General features: G+C 38.8%; 1 protein-coding gene across 1 annotated transcript; it reads left to right on the top strand.

The window, feature by feature from the left end:
• The first annotated feature begins 5,173 nt into the window (after nucleotides 1–5,173).
• On the top strand, nucleotides 5,174–21,358 carry LOC121393860 (serotriflin-like). The gene is made up of 8 exons (XM_041563598.1): nucleotides 5,174–5,321; nucleotides 7,441–7,502; nucleotides 11,764–11,883; nucleotides 13,075–13,165; nucleotides 16,999–17,144; nucleotides 18,375–18,469; nucleotides 19,631–19,719; nucleotides 21,190–21,358. Exons 1-8 carry the CDS (start codon nucleotides 5,285–5,287, stop codon nucleotides 21,321–21,323), a joined length of 774 nt encoding a protein of 257 aa, XP_041419532.1. The 5' UTR covers nucleotides 5,174–5,284; the 3' UTR covers nucleotides 21,324–21,358.
• Nucleotides 21,359–22,367: the final 1,009 nt, after the last annotated feature.

The raw sequence follows: 22,367 nt of genomic DNA on the forward strand, positions 1-22,367 counted from the left end.
CTGCCTGGACTCTTGACTTTTGATCCTGATCTGCCTGCCATTGAACTCTTGCCTGGACTTTGACCTTGTATCTTGCTTAACCCTTTGGATACCGCGACCTTGCACCCTCAAGAGGGCTTCCTCCTTGATCCTGACAACCTCCCTGGTGGGAGCATCCCGGCTCCCTGACAGATAGTTCTTTGAAACAATCTATCTCATTTATTTTTGTTATCCACTCCTTTACTGTGGGTGGGTTTGGAGATTTCCACTGTCTTGGAATCAGGAGCTTTGCTGAATGACGCAGATGGGTTCAATGGATGAAAAAAATGCAGAGAGTGTCTTAATAAAGTCAAAAAGTAGAAGGTAAGCTGAATCGTGTGCCTTTTTTTCCAAAGGCTACTGATTGATTGCCAGTAGGGTTGGATTTCGGGACAGATACAGATATGTAGCAGCAAACCTTTAATCTCCTGGCATGATGCCATATTCTTTTTAAAAATATATTTTGAAGTTTGCCTCTTTGATTCTGCAGCAATGGGAGCTAATCATCAAATTTCAGATCAGATGATGACCTGCATGTGTTTCTTCCAGATGGAGTCCTAGATCCTCGCTCCATGTCTTAAAGTATTTCAATTGGCTTAGTTCTAGTTTCTTATGTAGCATCTGTTATCTTTTTGCACAATGTAAGAGGCGTTGGAGCATATTTTAAATAAAACAAAAACAGCAGTAAACAATCAATTGTGGTCAAGTTCTGTTCCAGCCTGTCGTCTACACACTGGTCTTATGATCCTCCTTGAGCTGAAGGTCTGGGGCATGTGCACTTGGACCCACTTTGTGACTTGGACTACACTTCAAAATGTACCAGTTTTCTTTATATTTTAAATTGTTCCTCCCTACTGGACCCTAAGTCATCTTCCATGCACAACACATTGAATCATTTCTTTGGAACCAAAACCAACTTGTCAGGTTCTCTGTGAATGATTGCACTTGTATTATAATTCTCTAAGGCGCGGCATGTTATGCAACTACTTAATAGATCAGCTCAAATGACAGGGAAAATAAGGTAATTAAGAAAAATGAAATTTTAGAATATACTGTTGTAATGTAAACTTACTATCATAGGAGTCTCTCCAGCTGAAGTATGAGCTCCCAGAAAGCGATACATTAGCCTATTGCCAGCTCAGAGGTTATTATAAATCAATTCCTATTTCTAATTGGTTATCTTATTTTGAGAGCAATTGACACATACGTGTATAACCCATCTACTATTAACATTAATACTATGTGGCTTCTTGATAATGACCCTAGACTTTTACTAGAAAAAAGCAATAGCCAAATAGTCTTGAAACTTCAAATATTTCGTGATACTTTTCTCTCTCCTGCACATGTAATTTCATCATAAAAGGTTATAATAATCAAATAGATACTGAAATATAGAGGGAACACCATTATTGCCACCAACATTTGGGATATAAAACTTTTATTCATTGTTCAAATATAGGTCAAACTCAGAACTTTATGGTATGTCCTAAATGTAATTGTCCAAATTCACACACTTTTCATTCTTTATGGCTATGTCTGTTTATACGTTCATTCGTTGTGTCTTGAGACTGAAAAGATTATTTCTGATTTCAATATTTCACTGAAACAGAATCCCTTAATATGTTTATTTAACCTTACAACTGATATTAATAAATCTTTTAAATTTATGGAGAAAAAAGAAAAACGAAATTCAGCTAAATTCCTTTAACTTCTCTTTGCGGTTTTGAGAAGATCAATTTACAGATATTGGATTTGCTCCTCCCGCCTAAGAAAATAGATAATTTTGCTTACCTTCACAATCTTTGCTCATTTGAGAGTATAAAATTTAGATTCAGTGCAGATAAATTTAGGAGAGAATATATGAAAAAGTGGTCGCTATTTTGACTTCAGAACAAAGGTTGTTTGAGATTTAACCATTAATTTAAAGAATGTCTTCTGTAGTCATGGCAGTTCTTTTCCTTTTTTCTTTTTCTTCCTTTACTGATTTATTTCTTTTTTCCTTTTTGGCATTATTAACAACTATAAACTGTATTGGTTGTTTTTAGGGATGGGTGCATTTTTGCGCCTGTTTCGCTGCGGAAATGATGCCCATAGACATGTATGACGTTGCGCGCCAAAAAAAAAAATTAAAAAAAACTTGCGTCAAAAAAGTTTCATCGCGAGTCAAAATTTTTTGATGCCCATAGTATTTGATGGGCATCCGCGTAATTTCGCCGGCGGCAAATTTTTGGAAAAACAAAATGGGTCAAATTCGCCCATCCCTAGTTGTATTCGTTTTTTCTAGCATTACCAGTATTCAACCTATACTTACTGTCATTTGTAATATGATCTTGAATATTTATACTGTTTTGAGTAATTTTGTTGGATTCTAGTATAAATGCCAATAAAAATGATTGAAAAATGGAAATTTAATTTATTAAAGAAATAAAGTAAAATTAACTGAAATGTGGAAGTTTTTGTTGATATGGACCATAATGCCCAGGCAAATACTGAGGAGAACGGATAAAAAAAATGTAAAAAGCAGCTAGTACATGCTCTGCAATCATGGCAGCACTTAAGGGGGTTATTTATCAAAAGTTGAATAAACTCATTGGTTTCTAATTTAAGAAAAAACTTGAATGGAAAGAACTTGAATCAGCAAGTTAGGGGTTAACAACCCAAAAACTGATTTCGAATTTCGATTTTTGGTGAAAAAAAACTTTTTTGGTGAAAAAAAACTTGAATCGCTTGAATTAATCGAGTTTTCAGGCAAAAGCCTCCTAAAAAAACTCCAACATCATGAAGGCTATTAACATCTTCAAATGGTTCAAGGGACCTCTGCCATTGACTCCTCCATGACCTCGACAGGTTTTAGTTGGAGTATTTTCAGCTTCTTGGTATAATAAATCTCAAAAAATTTGAGGTTTTTTTTGAACCCCAAAAATAGATTTTTGACTAAAAAAATAACTTCAAAAACTCAAATTCTCATGGAAAACACAACTCGGTCCTTAATTAATCAGCCCCATGATGGAATGCAATAGTCAGAAGAAAAATAGTAGACCTTTTGTGAAGTTGGTTTCCTAAGAAGTTTCAGCAGAAGTCAATAATGTGCAAGCCAGGGAAAGACAACAATTGTCTATGGTCTGTATTTAGTAAATGGTTCCAGCAAATGTAAAGGTGTTTCCTTTTATCATTCATGAACGTAAACAGGAATCAACCTTCTGTACATACCTCCTTCCCAACACAAAAATAAATATTTATCGTTGTAGGCCTATGTTGAGGTGCCAAAACATTGACAAACAATTTACAACTGAACAAGCAAGTCTTTTATATTTGGTTGTCACCACAAGGCATATGATGATAGCTCAATCTTTAGGATCAACACTGTTTTCAGTGCTCACCCGCTGGCTTGCCGAGGAAAACAATATTTTTGTGGAGAATTGGAAAACACTAGAAAGTCAATAGGCTGGAAGCAGGGAATATGGACCAGTACTGGGAATACTCCTAAGTCTTTAGGACTAACACTTTCTTCAGTGCTCACTTGCTGGCTTTATGGGGAAAGCAAAATTTTTTGGGGCATATTGGGAAGGAAGGTTAATGGACCAGTACAGGAAATAATTATTCATGTTGTTGATAGCTCTACTCTTAAGTCTTTAGGACTAACACTTTCTTCAGTGCTTACTTGCTGGCTTTCTGGGGAAAACAACATTTTTGGGGAGTATTGGGAAGAAAGGTCTATGGACCAGTACTAAAAATAATTATTCATGATGATAGCTCTACTCTACTCTTAAGTCTTTAGGACTAACACTTTCTGCAGTGCTCACTTGCTGACTTTATGGGGAAAGCAACATTTTTGGGTAATATTGGGACAAACTGGAAAGTCAATTAGCTGGGAGGTGGACCAGTACTAGGAATAAGGGATTTGGCTAGAGGGAATGGATTTTTTATATGGTTTCTGGTCACTCAGAATGCCAGCAAATACATCTCTTACTGTGATGTTAGGTATCCCAAACCCAGAACAAACCCTAAGGTCCCGATCACGGCTCACTGTTCTGCCTATAACAACCGCCTTTCACTTCGGAAGGAACCCTCCGCTACTAGGATGCTGCCAGGTCTTAATGTGAGAGGACCAAGGACCTGGTTGTACGTACAACAGGAACGGAGAACAGAAGCGTGTTTGTAGAACAGGCTGATAGGGATGGGCGAATTTGACCTGTTTCGTTTTGCCAAAAATTTGCTGTCGGCGAAATGTCGACGATGCCCATTAAAGTCTATGGGCGTCAAAATTTTTTGTTGCGCACTGAAATCTTTATGACGTGCATCTTTTCTTTTCTATGGGCGTCATTTTTGTGGCGAAACAAGGCGAAAAAATTCGTCCATCCCTACAGTCAGTACCAAATGAGGCAGCGCAGTACGAAATCGTTAGACAAATCGTAGTTGGGGACACAATCCGGGTCAGAATACCAAAGAAGCGGGATCCGAGAGAATGGTCGAAGTTCAGGCAAGGGTCAGGACAGGTGGCAGACAAGGCAAGAATAGGGACAGGCAAGAGCACGCCAAATAAAGCCAAAGAGTCGATCAGTGCGCAGACCCGGAAGAATCAGAGGAAGCGGTGCGTGAAGGCACAGGAGGAATTGGTCGCAACGGGTGTCCCTCTGTGGGTGCAACAGGCATCCCGATTGCACCCCAGGTAAGTTTCTGACACTTACTCTTGTAGAACATTGTGCAGCAGTCAAGTATATTGAGACAAGGAAGAATTAACATGAGTTAACTCAAATGTGAACCACCCCTTGAATACAGCAGTGAATATCCTTCCATCTTCAGTACTTTACTATATAAGTATGACGGTTGTCATTCCTAACATTATCTAGACTAGAGAGGGGAGGCAAGAGAAATCCCAGAAGTCACGACCTTATATATTTCATTGTTACTTAATAATGTATTTATTTTTTGAATGCTAAATAGGAACAAGGTGTCCTTTACATATCATTTCTCTTTCTACTCGATCCAAGGTAGAGACAAAGTAAGCAGAAAGATGTTCACACGCCCTGAACCCTATGGATAATCAAGTGAACAAAAGTAGTAATTAGTGTAATCCAATAATTTCTGGCACAGTCAGACTCATTTTGCCGAGGTTGCACATTCACTGACCTCAAACAACTTATGAAACAAGATGTTTATGATATGAGAGCGCCTCTTTAGGAACTGAGGAAGCAAAGTTGAAGTACCAGAAGTCCCTATAAATTCAATATTCTCTCCCAATCACCTTCACATCTCCAGAGAGACAATGCACCAAGCAGCAAACTCTTCTCTTCGACCTACAGGTGAGAATAACTTTCTACCTCAGAGTCCAGGCTTTTCCTTCATTGCCTTTGTACATACAGTGTTGTATATAAGAAGCATTAGATCTGGTCTATTCTAGAGAAAAACAATATGCCAAATTGTGTTGATTTTTTTTAAATTTTTTTAACGTATTCATTTATTTATTTGTTTATTATTTATTTATTATTAATTAATGTATTTGCTATTTTTTGTTATTTTTTTTTTAAATCATTTACCAGTGATTGACTGTACAAAAGCTAAACATATCATTGTGCCCATAGGGAGCAGAATAAACTGATAGTAACCAATAAATAAAACTGATAAAGATAGTGGAGTTATTAAGTAGTGGTTCAACTTTAAGTTAACTTTTAGTATGTTATACAATGTCCAGTTCTAAGCAATATTTAAATTGCTTTTCATTATTCATTTTTATAGTTCTTGATCTTGAATAGTCTGGGGGCTGGGGTCAGGCAGGAATATAATTTTTAAGGGGAAATGTAATATAATTTTGTTCAAAACAATTTAGATTTTAAACATTCTTTTCTCATATTGATGTATGAGCACAGCATCCTAAAAAGCAGTTCATTGTACAGGTATGGGACCTCTTATCCAGAATGCTTGGGACCTGGGGTTTTCAAGATAAAGGATCTGTAATTTGGATGTCCATTAGTGATGGGCGATTCGGAACCATTTTGCTTTTCCATAAATTCGCGAAACAGTGAAAATTCGCCGACATGCATTGAAGCCTTTCCCTGAGACTAATCTCCCCGAAAAGTCTTCCTGCTGGCTAAAAATTAAATTGTCAGCGGGGTGGCACTCAGAGTGCTTTTTTTTCTGAAGTCGCCCAAAGTTGCCTCACGAGGAAACTTCGGGCGACTTCGGAAAACTACTAAATCTCCCCGAATCTTCGCATGTGTCTCAGCCCTTAAGCTGAAAATGAGTTTCCCCAAGAGACCTCCTTATCTAAAACTGTTACAAAAGTATCTTAAGAGACACACCAAGGGGGTTATTTATTAAGGTCCGAATATCCAAACCTTGAATAATTTGATTTATTAAAGTCCGATGGTCTAAAAACTCAGAATCCGGAACCCCGGCATCTAAAAGCTCTTGTGGTCCTTTATAAGTCAATGGGGAAGGTCCCAGTGTCTGCATTGATCTCCAAAAACTCAGATTTTTTCATAGATTTCTGAGTTTTTGCGCAAAAACCACAAACAATTTGGAGTTTCCGGGGAAAGCCCCGAAGTTTGCCTGACCTTATTTTTTCTTCATAAATAAGGTCCATTTGGGCAATCGGAGTTGCTCGGATTTCTAACTTAGAAATACTCAGATTCAGACCTTGATAAATAAACCCATAAGTGTTTTGGGGAGATTTAGTCACCCGGCAACTAATCGCCTCTTCTTCTGGCGACTAATCTCCATGAAAAGCCTCGTGAGGCAATTTTGGGCGACTTGTGAAAAATGCAATCCTGCCAGAGATTTAGATTCTAGCCGGTGGGAAGTCTTTGCAGGGAGATTAGTCGCCCGAAGAAGAGGTGATTAGTCACCGGTGTGACTAAATCTCCCCGAAACGCTTTGTGTGTCTCTGCCCTAAGTATCTACTCTGGGCGTTCTGCCAAAAGCCAATTAGGTTAGAAACGTTGTATCTTTTTCTGGCTGTTCAGTGCAGGAGATCAAATAGAAAGTTGGGACATTTTCAGTAGAAATGCGGGACTGTGGGTTGAGCTGACAAAAGCAGGACAGTTGGGACATATGTTCTAGCTTGCACTATTGTGGCTAATTTATTGGCAATAAACTGCCTTGGTAGCTTTTCTTCTCCTTTAAATCTGCAGAAAAATCATTTAAACATTAAATAATCTAATAAGATTGTTTTGAGATTGTTTTTTTAAAAAGTTGAATTATCTGGGTAAAATGAAGTCTATGGGAGACAGCCTTTCATAGTTTCTGGATAGCGGGATTTTGCAGATAACGGATCCCATACCTGTAGGTTATATATATTGGCAACTAAAGCTTCACTTTTCCAAGGTTTACATTTTGCATGACAGGATATTAATATGTTTCAAAATTGTATGAACCTCCCTCTCCAACCCAGAACTTATTTGATAAATTAAAATTTTATTCCAGGGACAATGATGGTGGTTGTTGCCCTCTGTATCTTGTTCTTCTCTCAGTATGCAGCTGTGCCGGTATGTATTTAATATTCTCTATATATAAATATATATTTTGTTGATTAATAATATTTATAGAATACTTTTGTAGAGTGTATTACTCCCCTCAAATTTGAGGGGCATTGTAAAAGAACATTATTCTAGATATACCAATGGAATCTTTGTTATTGCTACATTTAACTTAAAATTATCCCATTTTGATTTTTTAGGGGGGTTATTTATCAAAGGTCGAGTTTTCGAGGTTTGTGAGGTTTTTCATACCTCGAATTAAGTCACAACTTGAATGTTTTCTAATTTATGAAAACATTGGAATGTAAAAGACTCGAATCAGTGAATTTGAGTTTGTGGCAAAAAAAAAAACTTGAATCGCTCGAATTATTTGAGTTTATTATATCATATGATTATACAGCTGTCCTCTTCTCATCGTTTAATTTCAAGGAAAGTCTACTTAGCATTCTGGGAGGCTCGTTTCCCTTATTGCACATGAGAGAATTCTACAAATTTGCTAAAATGCATTAAAGTCTATGGGCGTCAAATTTTTATTGAAGTGTGGCAAATTTTTTTTGATGCACATCATTTTGTTTTTGACACGCAAAGCACTTTTCCACATTTCCACAGCAAAACATGGCAGAAAAAGGTGCTCATCAGTTTACAGGCACATTCTATCATAGCACGATACACTTCCTATGACTATTCTCAGCCATAACCTTTGTTTTCTGCTTTTTACTTTGAATTCTGTTTTCCTTTAATTATATCTATTTCTTAATGGAGACATATAGGATAAATGAAAAAAAAACCTAATTCTGTAGGCAATTATAAGTAATATATTGTGATGCTTTTACATGGTGCTAAAAATGAATATTTTCTTTATTAGAGCTCCTTATAGATGTTCACTGGTCTCTGTCTGTGTTTCAAGTGAGGGGCGTGTCCATGGCCACCATTAGAAATCACGGGGCCCCATACAACAAAATTTTCCCACACTAGCTCCCAAGCCCAACCCCAGATCCCGCCCACTTCACCCAAGCCCCACTCCATCCCACCCAAAGACCACACAGACACCAGCGCTACAAAAGTAACCCCCCATACACAAGTTATAAAAAGCTATTGATGGTCAGGGCCCCCTTATAAGTTAAAAAAAAAACATTGGTGCTAGGGCTCCCCTTACAAGTTAAAAAAAATTGGGGCCTCAAAAAAATTTTTTTTTTTTTAAAAAAAAAAACATTAGTGCCAGGGCCCCCCTTACTAGTTAAAAAAAAAATTGGGGCCTCAAAAAAATTTTTTTTTTTTAAAAAAAAACATTGGTGCCATGGCCCCCCTTACAAGTAAAAAAAAATTGGGGTCACAGAATTTAAAAAAAAACATTGGTGCCAGGGCATCCCTTACAAGTTAAAAAAAATTGCCGCCCCAAAAAATATTTAAAAAAAAAACATTGGTGCCAGGGCCCCCCTTACAAGTTAAAAAAATTTGGGGCACCAAAAAATATTTTTTAAAAAAACATTGGGCCAAGGTCCCCCTTACAAGTTAAAAAAAAATTGGGGCCCACAAAATTATTTTTTTTAAAAAAAAACATTGGTGGCAGGGCCCCCCTTATAAGTTAAAAAACAATTGGGGCCCCAAAAAATTTTTTTTTAATAAAACATTGGTGCCACGGCACCCCTTACAAGTTAAAAAAAATGGGGCCCAGAGGCCCATAGAATATTAAAATAATACATTGGTGGCCAGGGCATTAAAAAAAACAAAACACATTGGTGTTCAGTAGAACTCGTGGTTTCAGGACTTCAACTTCGCCCTTCTTTCGTGACTTCGGGTCTTTTCGCTGCTTAAGGACTTCAGCTGTTTTTGTGGCTTCGGGTCCTTCGCTGTTCTCGGCACTTCAGCATTTCGGCTCTTTGGGATGGCCGCAGGCTTCGGCGCTCTCAAGGGAGGCCAGGCTCTTTCCAAAACTGCAGCACTGCCGGGCCCCCCTTCATGTCCCCCCTGTCCCCCACTGATGGCGGCCCTGGCCGTGTCCTAACGGTCCCTGCCAGAAGCACAGTAGGAGGGGACAGCCAATCACAGCCCTGCAGTCACACAAGCAAAGACACGCTTCAGTTCCCTATCAGGTCCTGCTAGCTGCTGATTGGTTCCAGTCCTACAGTGCAGTGAGCTGAGAAAGGAGGCTGCAGGAAGTGGAAGAGAAGGGAGGGATTATTAGAGTTTTTGCAGAAATATTCAATAAATCAGCCTGAAACACTATTTTTTTAAGCACAATTCTTCTATATCTAAATGAGTATAATGCACTGGTACATTCTTTTTTTTTTTTACATCAAATGTCTCCTTTAAATGTCCTCTCTTCCCCCAATCTTTATTCTCACTTTTTCGGTTGCTTTCTGTTCTGCTTTTTTACTTTTCTCTTCCCATTTTCTCTTTTGCCTTTAGTTGTGTTTCAGACGTAATTCTTTCCCTTTAATTAGCCATTATTTATTCCTCCTTTTCTTCTTCCTCTTTAGCCACTTTAGTTCTGGGCTCTCCCCCTTGAGGCCAATGTTAGTCTGGGACGGATCGTCTATTTATTGGAACGTTCACTTATGTCCTATTTTAGGAATGTTTGTGGGGGGGGGGAGTTCACCGTATGAAAATGTCAATTTGGAGAAGAATTGGATCCGTAGGCAGCAGCTTTTCCACTTTCCTTTACCAGAACTTTAAAGGGGTGGTTCACCTTTATGTTAATTTTTAGTAGGTCATAAAATGGCCAATTCTAAGCAACTTTGCAGATGGTCTTCATTGTTTTTTTTTATAGTTTTTTTTAATTATTTGTATTTTTCTTCTGACTCTTTCCAGTGTTCACATGGAGGTCACTGACCCCATCTAAAAAAACAAATAAGGCTACAAATGTATTGTTATTGCTACTTTTTATTACTCCTCTTTCTATTCAGGACTCTTAGGGGCCGATTCATCAAGAGTCGAATATCGAAGGTTAATTAACCCTCGATATTCGACTAGGAACTAAAATCCTTCGACTTCGAATATCGGAGTCGAAGGATTTAGCGCAGATAGTACGATCGTACGATCGAAGGATTTAAATCCAACGATCGAAGGAATATCCTTCGATCAAAAAAAGTTAGCCAAGCCTATGGGGACCTTCCCCATAGGCTAACATTGACTTCGGTAGCTTTTAGCTTCCGAACTAGGGGGTCGAATTTTTTTTAAAGAGACAGTACTTCGACTATCGAATGGTCGAATAGTCGAACGATTTTTACTTCGAATCCTTCGATAGTCGTAGTCGAAGGTCGAAGTAGCCCATTCGATGGTCGAAGTAGCCCAAAAAAACTTCGAAATTCGAAGCTTTTTACCTTCGAATCCTTCACTCGAAGTTAATGAATCGGCCCCTTAGGGTTGACACCTGTCCAGATTTGAACCGGAAAGCCCAGTTTTCAGAAGGAAATAAGGAAAACCGGGCAGAATCTCCCCTTATTGACTAGGCGATCAGCCAATCGCTGATTGGCACATCATAGCCCCACCCAAGTTACATTGAATGCCCCACCCACAATGTCATTGACCCACCCCTGTGACATCATGGCCCTGCCTCCTGCCCAGATCGTAAGCCGGATAAAGGTGGCATCCCTAGGCCTCTTCTATTCATATTCCAGTCTCTTATTAAAATCAATGCATGGTTGCTAGGGTAAATTGGACCCTAGCAACCAGATAGCTGAAATTACAAGCCGGGGGAGCTTCTGAATAAAAAGCTAAATAACTCAAAAACCACAAATAATAAAAAATGAAAACCAATTGCAAATTGTCTCAGAATATCACCCCCTACATCATATTATAAGCTAACTCGAAGGTGAACAACCCCTTTAACAATGTCAATGGTTTATTACATGAGTTGGACAAAATTCCTTCCATTGCATGCCTGTAGCGTTAGCCAGTAGCGATGGGCAAATTTCTCTCGTTTCGCTGAAAAATCCGCAAATTTCCTGCGAAATTTACGAAACAGTAAAAATCCGCAAGATGGGAATTTTGACGCCGGCGTCCAACATTTTTTACCGCCGCCGATGATTCTGACGGCAACGACGGAATTGTCAACGGTGTTGGAATTGTTCCTGCCATCAAATCTAAATGCGGAAATTTGCGCCCGGCGAATACATTCGCCCATCACTATTGGCCAGATACAATCAAGGGTGTAACTACAGAGGAAGCAGACCCTGGGCCTAGATGGTATAGGGGCCCCGTGAGGCCCTAATTAATGAGTCATTTCAATATATATTGGTAAAACAACTTGTTGTATAACTTGTTACAGATTGTTGTTCCATATGAAACCCAATCCACTGATAATGCCACCGTCAGACAGATCATCGTTGACGTACACAACAGATTCCGAGGGAATGTGACTCCAACGGCAATGAATATGCTGAAAATGGTAAGTTATTTAAGGCATAGAACATTAAAGGAGAACTAAACCCTAAAAATGAATATGGCTTTAAATGACATATTTTATATAGTGAACTTATTGCACGAGGCTAAAGTTTGAGCTTGTCAATAGCAGCAATGATCCAGGACTTCAAACTTGTCACAGGGGGTCACCATCTTGGAAAGTGTCTGTGACACTCACATGCTCAGTGGGCTCTGATTGGCTGTTGAGAAGCTAAGCTTAGGGCTCGTCACTAATTATCCAGCAGAAAATGAGCTTCCCTGGCTGTAATATAAGCTGATGCTACAGGTTTGCTGATTATTAAATTCTGATGCTAATTGCACTGGTTTCTGTGCTGCCATGTAGTAATTATGTGTATTAATTACTAATCAGCCTTATATTGTGACATTTCTATTTTATGTGTACTGTATATTGTGAGTGGGTCCCTAAGCTCAGTAAGTGACAGCAGCACAGAGCATGTGCAGTGAATCAGCAGAAAAGAAGATGGGGAGCTACTGGGGCATCTTTGGAGACACAGATCTTTACTGCTAAAGGGTTGTGGTTGCCTTGGGCTGGTAGAGAAGCACAAAACATCATGTACAACATTTCTAGCTACTTCTTTAGTTAGGCTTTAGTTGTCCTTTAAGCAGCAGTGTGAGTGTGTGGACAATAAAAAAACTGGTACCTTTTCCCATCGGCCAGCTGGAATCCAGGTAACTACATGCTCTTCACACTGGTAACACTCCTATCCTAAAGATTACTGCTGGAAATATTGACACCAGACCCATTTCTTAAGCAGATGACACATGTATTAGCTTCTCCCATTCTATCTAGTGATGGGCGAAAAAGTTGCGAATTCTCCCGTGAAATTCACGAAACGGCGAAAAATTCAGAAAACGGCGCCGGCATCCGTTTTTGACGCCGGCGTTCATTTCTTTTGACGGGGGTGAATTTTTGTGGCGGTTTCGCAAATGTATTCCCCGCCGCGAATTGGCGCCTGGCGAATAAATTCGCCCATCACTAATTCTGTCACAAGTCCAATTTTTTGGTCACCTCATGCAAGTTATGACCTCATGCAGCATTTTAGGGGTTATAGCTCTGTATCTGTCATCAAAGGTAGATGAGTGAGTTACAGTAAGTGCTTCTTTTTAATGTTTGAATATATACATATTTATGTTTTCCACTTTGGACTTTTTGTAGGCATGGAGTGACGAGGCAGCAAAAACAGCTGAGAAATGGGCAAAAACCTGCAACCAGTTCCATAGCCCCCCGGCACTTCGCAGTTTTACTGGTATGTAAATCACTTGCTGGTAGTGATGGGTGAATTTATTCGCTAGGCGTGAATTCACTGCGAATTCCCACGAGTCACTGCCAGCGGATAAATTTGCAAAAACTTTTTCAGCGTTTCGCCCCAAATTCGCCGATCACTACTTGCTGGGCATTACAAGCACCATTATTCCTTACATTCTATAGCAGGCACTTGTGTGTCATTAGTGTGTGAATAGATTTGTTAGATTCAATCCACTATTTTGGAATCGGCCGAACCCCCGAATCCTAAATTGCATTTGAAAATTAGGGGTGGGAAGCGGAAAACATTTTTTACTTCCTTCTATTGTGACAAAAAGTCACGCGATTTCCAGCTCCGTCCCTATTTTGCATATGCAAATTGGGATTCGGATTCGATTCGGCCAGGCAGAAGGATTCGGCCGAATCCGAATCCTGTTGAAAAAGGCAGAATCCTGGCCGTATCCTGTGACCGTATCCTGAACCGAAATCTGGATTCGGTACATCCCTAGTGTTAGAAATAATAAGTGCAACCCGTTTTACATTTACTGATGAAGCTGCCTTTTACGGGTTGGTTCACCTTTGAATTAACTTTTAGTATGTTATAGAATGGCTCATTCTAAGCAACTTTTTAATTGGTCTAAATTATTTATTTTTTTATAGTTTATTTTTCATTATTTTCCTTCTTCTGACTCTTTCCAGCTTTCAAATGGGGGTCGCTGACCCCATCTATGAAACAAATGTTCTGTAAGGCTACAAATATATTGGTATTACTACTTTTCAGGCCTCTTCTATTCATATCCCAGTCTCTTATTCAAATCAATGCATGGTTACTAGGGTAATTTGGACCCTAGCAACGAGATTACTGAAATTGCAAACTGGAGAACTGCTGAATAAAAAGATAAATAACTCAAAAACCACAAATAAAAAAATAAATAAAAACCAATTGCAAATTGTCTCAGAATATCAGTCTCTACATGCTACTAAATGTTAATTTAAAGGTAAACAAACCCTTTAACAGGTGTAATTTAAAAAACGAAAAAGTGCAATATGCAAAAAATGGGCACAATCTGTCAGGTATCATTTTACACTTTACATCCAGCTTAAATGAACTTCTGTTAAATAAAACTAATTACATGTAGGATGATGTATATATAAAGTATTGTGACATCAACATACATATTAATTCCTGATTCTGATTTATTATACACAGATTCAAGAAGCAACATGTCTTCTAACCAAACCCTTTCCTGATGTGAATGTTGCAATAAAGTAACTTCCAGTCCAGACCTGATCATATTAGAAGCAGTGCCAGGTTTCTATGAAATTAGTGACGCAACAATCTCTTTTATCTGTAGCATAAACAAAGGCACTAGGGACTCTAATTCAGGGCTATGAAAATTTCCAATTGCGAAGAGGCTCTGGGGAATACAGAGAAACTGTTAGTATGATCTAGAGACAATTTGTAATTGGTTTTCATGTATTATTATTTGTGTTATTTAGCTTTATATTTAGCAGCTCGCCATTTCAGAAATCTGGTTGCTAGGGTCCAAATGACCCTAGCAACCATGCAGTGATTTCAATAAGAGACTGGAATATGAATAGGAGAGGCCTGAATAGAAAGATGAGTAATAAAAAGTAGCGATAACAATATAGGTTAAGCCTTAGAGAGCATTTGTTTTTTTGAGATGGGGTCAGTGACCCCCATTTGAAAGCTGGGAAGACTATGAAGAAGGCAAATAATTAAGAACAACAAACTCTTGTGGGCCCTGCCAGCCCAGACCTGCTCCCTGCCCGAATCTGTTGCTGCTGCCCCTGACCTCCCTCTCTGACCCTGGTCACCCCCAAAAAAAGGAACGTGTGGGGGATGGGGCCCTGAGACAGCAGCCCTGGTGGGTCCCCCAGTCTGACTCTGACCCAGCTCCAATGTTGGCACATAAGAAGATGTGTCTATCGATCTGTGTTGAACATTGTAATAGCTCCAAGTCATGGAACCATGAAAGGAGTGGGATTATCTTTGGGTTGGGTTTGAGTTGTTGAGTAGATGGGTGACTTTTGGGTGCAGTTGGGCATGATAAGGGCAGATAAGGCTCAAATGAATGACGTCTATACAAGTACAAGTGATTTCTATCCTGTACATGCACTCGTATAAACGTCCTGCGACTATAGATGCAAAGGAACACGTTAGCTACTGCCACCTTCTAACCAGCCTCCAGGGTGTCCTTAGAGCCCAGTGTCAATAGCAATACCTCCCAACTGTCCAGCTTTCCACGGGACAGTCCCGAGCTCAACCCCGCAGTCTCGGGTTTGTTATTGAAATGTCCCGACTGTCTCTTTGATCACCTGCACTGAACAGCCAGAAAAAGATACAACGTTTCTAAAAACGTAATTGGCTTTTGGCAGAGAGCCCAGAATACATGGCAGGTGCACTTAGATACTTTTGTAACAATTTAAGATAAGCAAAGAAACAATTGTAACAATTTAAGATGAGCAGGTCTCTTGGGAAAGTGTGACTTGCAGCTTAAAGGGCAATTCACCGTCATTAGCAAAACTGTAATAACACGTGAAAACCACAGAAATGTGTTCAAACTTTCATACCCTGCCACATTTTGTAAAATGAACATGGCAATTAGTGGGTGTGGCCACAAAATGGGCATGGTCAAAACATTTTCTCCACGCTATGCGCAGCAAAACTGTTGTCCCGCTTTCAATTTTCAAAATGTTGGGAGTTTATGCAATAGGTGCAGCACACTTGTGCCTTAAGTTAATTTTTTGTATTTAATAAAATGGTCAGCTCTAAGCAACTTTTCGACTGGACTTTATTATTTTTTTATTTTTTTTATAGTTTTTTCATTATTTCCCTTCTTTTATTAACTCTTTCCATCTTTCAAATGGGGGGTGACTGACCCCAATTAAAAAAAAAATGTTCCTTAAGGCGACTTGTGTAATTTTATTGCTACTTTTTATTACTCCTCTTTCTATTCAAGCCTCTCCTATTCATATTCCAGTCTCTTATTCAAATCAATGCATGGTTGCTAGGGGAATGTGGACCCCAGCAACCAGATAGCTGAAATTGCAAACTGGAGAACTGCTGAATGAAAATCTAAATAACTCAAAAACCACAAATAATAAAAAATTAAAACCAATTTAAAATTGTCTCAGAATATCACTCTCTACATCATACTTGGGGCAGATTTATCAAAGGTCGAGGCGAATTTTTGAATGAAAAAAAAAATCGAATTTTGAGCTATTTTTTGTGTACTTCGATGAAGGAATTGTCCAAATTCAATTTGTATTTGAAAAAAATTAGAACATTTGAATATTGAAATTTATGATGTACTGGGACTTCGCCCATTCGCCATCTAAAGCCTGCCGAATTGCTGTTTTAGCCTATGGGGGACCTCCTAGACATGCGCTATTCCTTTGAGGCTTACGATAAGAATTCGGCCGAATACGGACCTATTCCATTCGAAAACTGACCTATTCAACCAAAAAAAACTTTGACTTAATTTTGGTTGGTCTTTTTGAAATCGAATTTCTACGTTTTTTCAAATCGAAATTTGACCCTTGATAAATATGCCCCTAAAAGTTCATTTTAAGATGAATAACCCCTTGGGCCTCAGACATCACTTGCATGGCAGCTACATGAATTTGCAAAATTGCTGAATTGGATGGATTGTGGTAGCTGCCGGCAATTGTGCTGAAATTCTAGGGGGGAAAAAACTCTGCATTTTGGGGGGAAATGGTGATTGTGCTCGCACTTTAGGGCTTTCCAACGGCTGGTCCTTAAATGTCCATGCGGCTCCGCCCCTTTGCAGTTATTATTTCTATATATTTTAGATTTCCAGTGCGGGGAAAATCTCTTCATGTCGTCCTATTGCGCCTCTTGGGAGGAAGCCATCACAGCTTGGTTTGAGGAGGATGTGGATTTTATTTTTGGAGTAGGAGCCAAAACCCCCAAAGCTCTTGTAGGACATTATACCCAGGTAAGTCCCGTAGGCTCCCCCATCCCCCACTTCTGATCCCTCCCCTATAATATACTCTAAGCCTGAGGAATCTGGTTCACCTTTAAGTTAACTTACAGTATAGTATGAAGTGATGGACAAATTTATGGCTTTTCGCTTCGCTGAAAAATTTGTGAATTTCCCGTGAAATCCACGAAACAGTGAAAAATTCACGAAACGGCACAGGTGTCTTGGCTTTGGCGTCGGCGTACGTTTTTTGGATGCCGGCGAATTCCGCGAATTTATTCGCCGGTGACAAATCGCAGGAATTCGCCCCAAATTCGCACCTGCTTAATAAATTCACCCATCACTAATAGAATGGCCAATTATAAGCAATATATACATTGGTCTTCATTATTTATTATTTATAGTGTTTGAATTATTTGCCTTCTTCTTCTGACTCTTTCCAGCTTTTAAATGGGGGTCACTGACCCCATCTCAAAAACAAATTTAGAGTGTTATTTATTAAAACCGGAATGATAAAATCTCAAAAAAATGTAGGGTTTTTTTTCCTAGAAAACTCGCACTTTTAGAGGGAAAAATAGAATTTTTCGAGCCCAGATCTGAAAATCCACCATCTCAGACCTATCTAGGTCAGTGGGAGATGCATCCATCTCAATTTGAAATTTCCGTGGTCTGTGTTTGGTTTAGCCCCGGAAATCTGACTTTTCTTGGGTTTTCAGGCAAAAAAAATAAAAAAATTTGAGCAATTCTGGAAAAAAGCCAGAAAAATTAGACTGATTCAAGTTTTCGTTACATTTTTTTCAAGTTCTTTCGCAACCCCAATAAAATCGAGGTTTTTTTAAATTAATAAATAAATTAAAATCAGTTTGGTCGTGTTTTTTTTTTTTTAAAAAAAAAACAATAATTTGGATTTTATTAAATCACCCCCTTATTGTTGTTGTTACTTTTTATTACTCGTCTTTCTATTCAGGCCTCTCCTATTCATATTCCAGTCTCTTATACAAATCAGTGCTTGGTTGCTAGGGGAATTTGGACCCTACCAACCAAATGGCTGAAACTGCAAACTGGAGAGCTGCTGAATAAAAAGCTAAATAACTCAAAAACCTTCAATAATAAAAAATAAAAACCAATTGCAAATTGTCTCCGAATATCACTCTCTACATCATACTAACAGTTAATTTAAAGGTGACAATGGACATCGTATTATCTGTTTAAAGGTGAATGATTTATCACTTTTAACCCTTGCAGGGGGCGTGGTACAACTCCCGGCTGGTTGCATGCTATATGTATGAATGTCCTGATGCCGAATACAGATATTACTACGTTTGTCAATACTGCCCAGCGTAAGTACATCTGCGTTATTCACCTTTTCTTAAGTTCCAGGTTTCACTCTACCAACGTATAATGTATATGCCATATATTGCCTATAAGGGGCTGACTTATCAAACGTTTAAATATAAATTTTAGCTGCAATTTGAATTTCTTTTTACAAAAACCCAAATGTATGATATTCATTAAGCACAAAAAATTCTGAAAATTTGAATGAAAAACTCTAAACTTTAAACACTGCCGAATTCATGTAAAAGTCAATGGCAAATTTAAAGCGTTTTTTTTTTCAAGGTGGATTTTTTTTAAAAAAATTTTCGACTTGAACTTTGAAAAAGAGTGTTTATTTTAAGAAAACGAGTGTTTATTAGAAGTAGAATAAAAAATGTGCGACCAGTGATTGGCGAATTTATTCGGCAGGCCTTGAATTTGCAGCGAATTTGAGAGTCTCGCCGCCGGAGGATAAATTTGCGAAATTGCCGCAATTTATTTTTGACAATTTCGACGCTGGCATCAATTAAATGGACACCCATTAACTTTAATGCACGTCAAGTGTCGCTGGAGTCAATTTTGATGCCCACGAATTTTCTGCCCATTATGCAATTTTCACAGAAAATTCGCAAATTTTGTGGCAAAGTGAAACGGGACAAATTTGCCCCATCACTATTTGCGACAGAAAAAATAGGGTGTATAACAGAAATAATGCTGAATCAGAGTAAAAATGTCTTATTTGTTAATGCAGTTTAGGGATTTCTAGTGGCACTTTCGTTCGAATTTCCCAATTTTTACGTGAACTTTCAGATTTTTTCACGTTTGTGAATTTTCGCAGATTTTGTGGAAAATTCGCAGACTTTTCGGCGAATTGTAAACGGGAGAAATATGCCCATCACTAATGCTCAGGTCTAGACAGGCTGGCAAAATAACGGTCAAAATTAGTCAAACTTATACACACCATATAAAACTATATTCTTACTAGTGATGGGCGAATTTATTTGCCGGCGGGGAACCACGGGAATTCGCGCTCTGGCGAATAAATTCGCCCATCACTAATTCTTACCAATTCTGGTGGCAGTGGGAAATCTCAGTACAGTATATTGGAAAAATTATCCCCTACCCATTGCTCTTGTACAGAAAATAGAATGAAACACAGAATCTGAGTAATTTTGTCTCTGTTTTAGGGGAAATATTCAAGGAAAACAGAACACCCCATATAAAAATGGTACGACATGCGGAGACTGCCCAAAGTCATGTGAAAACGGCCTCTGCAGTAAGTAATAATATGGGAATGCTGGATGTTTTCCAGATAAGAAGAATACCTGTAATTTGGATCTCCGTACCTCGTCTTTTATTTAAACATTAAATAAACGCAATAAGGATTAATTAGATCTTATTTGGGATCAAGTACAAGCTACTGTTTTATTATTACAGAGAAAAAGGAAATCATTTTTAAAAATTTGGATTATTTGATTTATCCCGAATTAATGGGAAACGGCCTTCCCGTTATTAGGAGCTTTCTGGATAACCAGTTTCTGGATAGCAGATCCCGTACTTGTACTCTTCGGATACAGGGACAAGAAACAATGCAACAGAGTAATGTTGAATTATATCTAATAGCTAATAACAAGAACAAAACTCTGCTATCGTTTACCAGAGCTTCGGAATATGTAGCACCTAAATTTATCAAGCAAAAACAAAATCTAATTGTTCAAGCTGCTAATGTACCATGTACTGTAAATGATAAGGATATAAGAAGTCACTGAGGGGTTGTTCTGTGACCATATAAAGACACAAGGCTGCAGGCTGAGTTATACAGGGAACTCTGAGTATCACTCATGTATTATAAGGGATAATGTACCCCCTACTGTAAATGATAAGGATATTAGAAGTCACTGAGGGGTTCTGTGACCATATAAAGACACAAGGCTGCAGGCTGAGTTATACAGGGAACTCTGAGTATCACTCATGTATTATAAGGGATAATGTACCCCCTACTATAAATGATAAGGATATTAGAAGTCACTGAGGGGTTGTTCTGTGACCATATAAAGGCACAAGGCTGCAGGCTGAGTTATACAGGGAACTCTGAGTATCACTCATGTATTATAAGGGATAATGTACCCCCTACTGTAAATAATAAGGATATTAGAAGTCACTGAGGGGTTGTTCTGTGACCATATAAAGGTACAAGGCTGCAGGCTGAGTTATACAGGGAACTCTGAGTATCACTCATGTATTATAAGGGATAATGTACCCCCTACTGTAAATGATAAGGATATTAGAAGTCACTGAGGGGTTGTTCTGTGACCATATAAAGGCACAAGGCTGCAGGCTGAGTTATACAGGGAACTCTGAGTATCACTCATGTATTATAAGGGATAATGTACCCCCTACTGTAAATGATAAGGATATTAGAAGTCACTGAGGGGTTTTTCTGTGACCATATAAAGACACAAGGCTGCAGACTGAGTTATACAGGGAACTCTGAGTATCACTCATGTATTATAAGGGATAATGTACCCCCTACTGTAAATGATAAGGATATTAGAAGTCACTGAGGAGTTGTTCTGTGACCATATAAAGACACAAGGCTGCAGGCTGAGTTATACAGGGAACTCTGTCTTCCATTATTGACACCATTATTATATGAATGAGAGATCCCTATGACTATGTAGTCAGCTATACAGAATATTATTTGGTGTAAGTTATTTAATTTGACTGTTTTTTTTTTTCTTTACAGCCAACTTCTGCCCATATCCCATTAAATTCGATAACTGCCCGGAGTTAACTAAAACCTACTCATGCAGTGCCTACCCAGAACTTCAGAACGTATGCCCGGCCCACTGCCGCTGCACCAACAATGAAATTATATAATTTCCCATAGTAAATAAAACATATTTGGTCGCCAATATGATTCATTTTTTTCAACCAAAAGATTTCTATTGTTTGTGCTGAGTTAATGAACATTAATTTACACAGTCTAATGATGCATCTGGCACACACAGCCCCACACTGTTCCCTTCCCTGATATGTGTGCCACATGCACTGCTAACACCGACTCCAGCTCTCTGCTCCCAATCACAACCCCATCAACCAAATGTCCTGGTTCTCAGGATAGCGAGAGCTGAAAGGATACCGATAATCACAGATCTGTCATCTAAACATGTGATATTGTTGGCTAATGATGGGCGAATTTCTCCCATTTCACGTAAAATTTGCTAAACGGCAAAATATCCGCGAAAAATTGACCCCCGCGTCAATTTTGATACCGGCGTCAATTTTGACACAATTTTGCCAGCGGCTTTAAAGTCAATGGGCGTCCGAATAGTGTTGAAATATGGAAGTTTTGACGCGAGCGACGCCCGTCCAAAAATTTTTGCCGCCGTTGAATTTTTGCAGGAGTTTCGCAAATTTATTCGCCGGGGTGAAATGCAGAAATTCACAGCGAATTCGCGCCATTCGAATTTATTCGCCCATCACTATTGTTGTTAGAAAGGAACTTGAAACTAGGGATAGACCGAATCCACTATTTGGGATTCAGCCGAATCTCCGAATCCTGTGAATGATTTGGCCGAATACAGAACCGAATCCTAATTTGCATATGTAAATATCCTTGTGTCTGGACAATCCAAATCCGTTGCATAGGCAAAGTAGTGGCAGGAAGATGGGAAAAAGTGGAAAAAATGTTTTTACTTTCTTGTTTTGTGACAAAAAATCATGTGATTTCCCTTCCCCACTCCTGATTTGCATATGCTAATTAGGATTCGGATTTGGTTTGGCCAGACACAAGGATTCCGCCGAATCCAAATCCTGCTGAATAAGGCCAAATCCCGAACCGAATCCTGGATTTCGGTGCATCCCTACTTGAAACTGAATAATCTGAAAACCAGTCCATAGCAGTGGTGAATATCAGTGATG

Source organism: Xenopus laevis, chromosome 5L (genome assembly GCF_017654675.1).
Source record: "Xenopus laevis strain J_2021 chromosome 5L, Xenopus_laevis_v10.1, whole genome shotgun sequence".
In the NCBI taxonomy this organism is placed as follows: Eukaryota; Metazoa; Chordata; class Amphibia; order Anura; family Pipidae; genus Xenopus; species Xenopus laevis.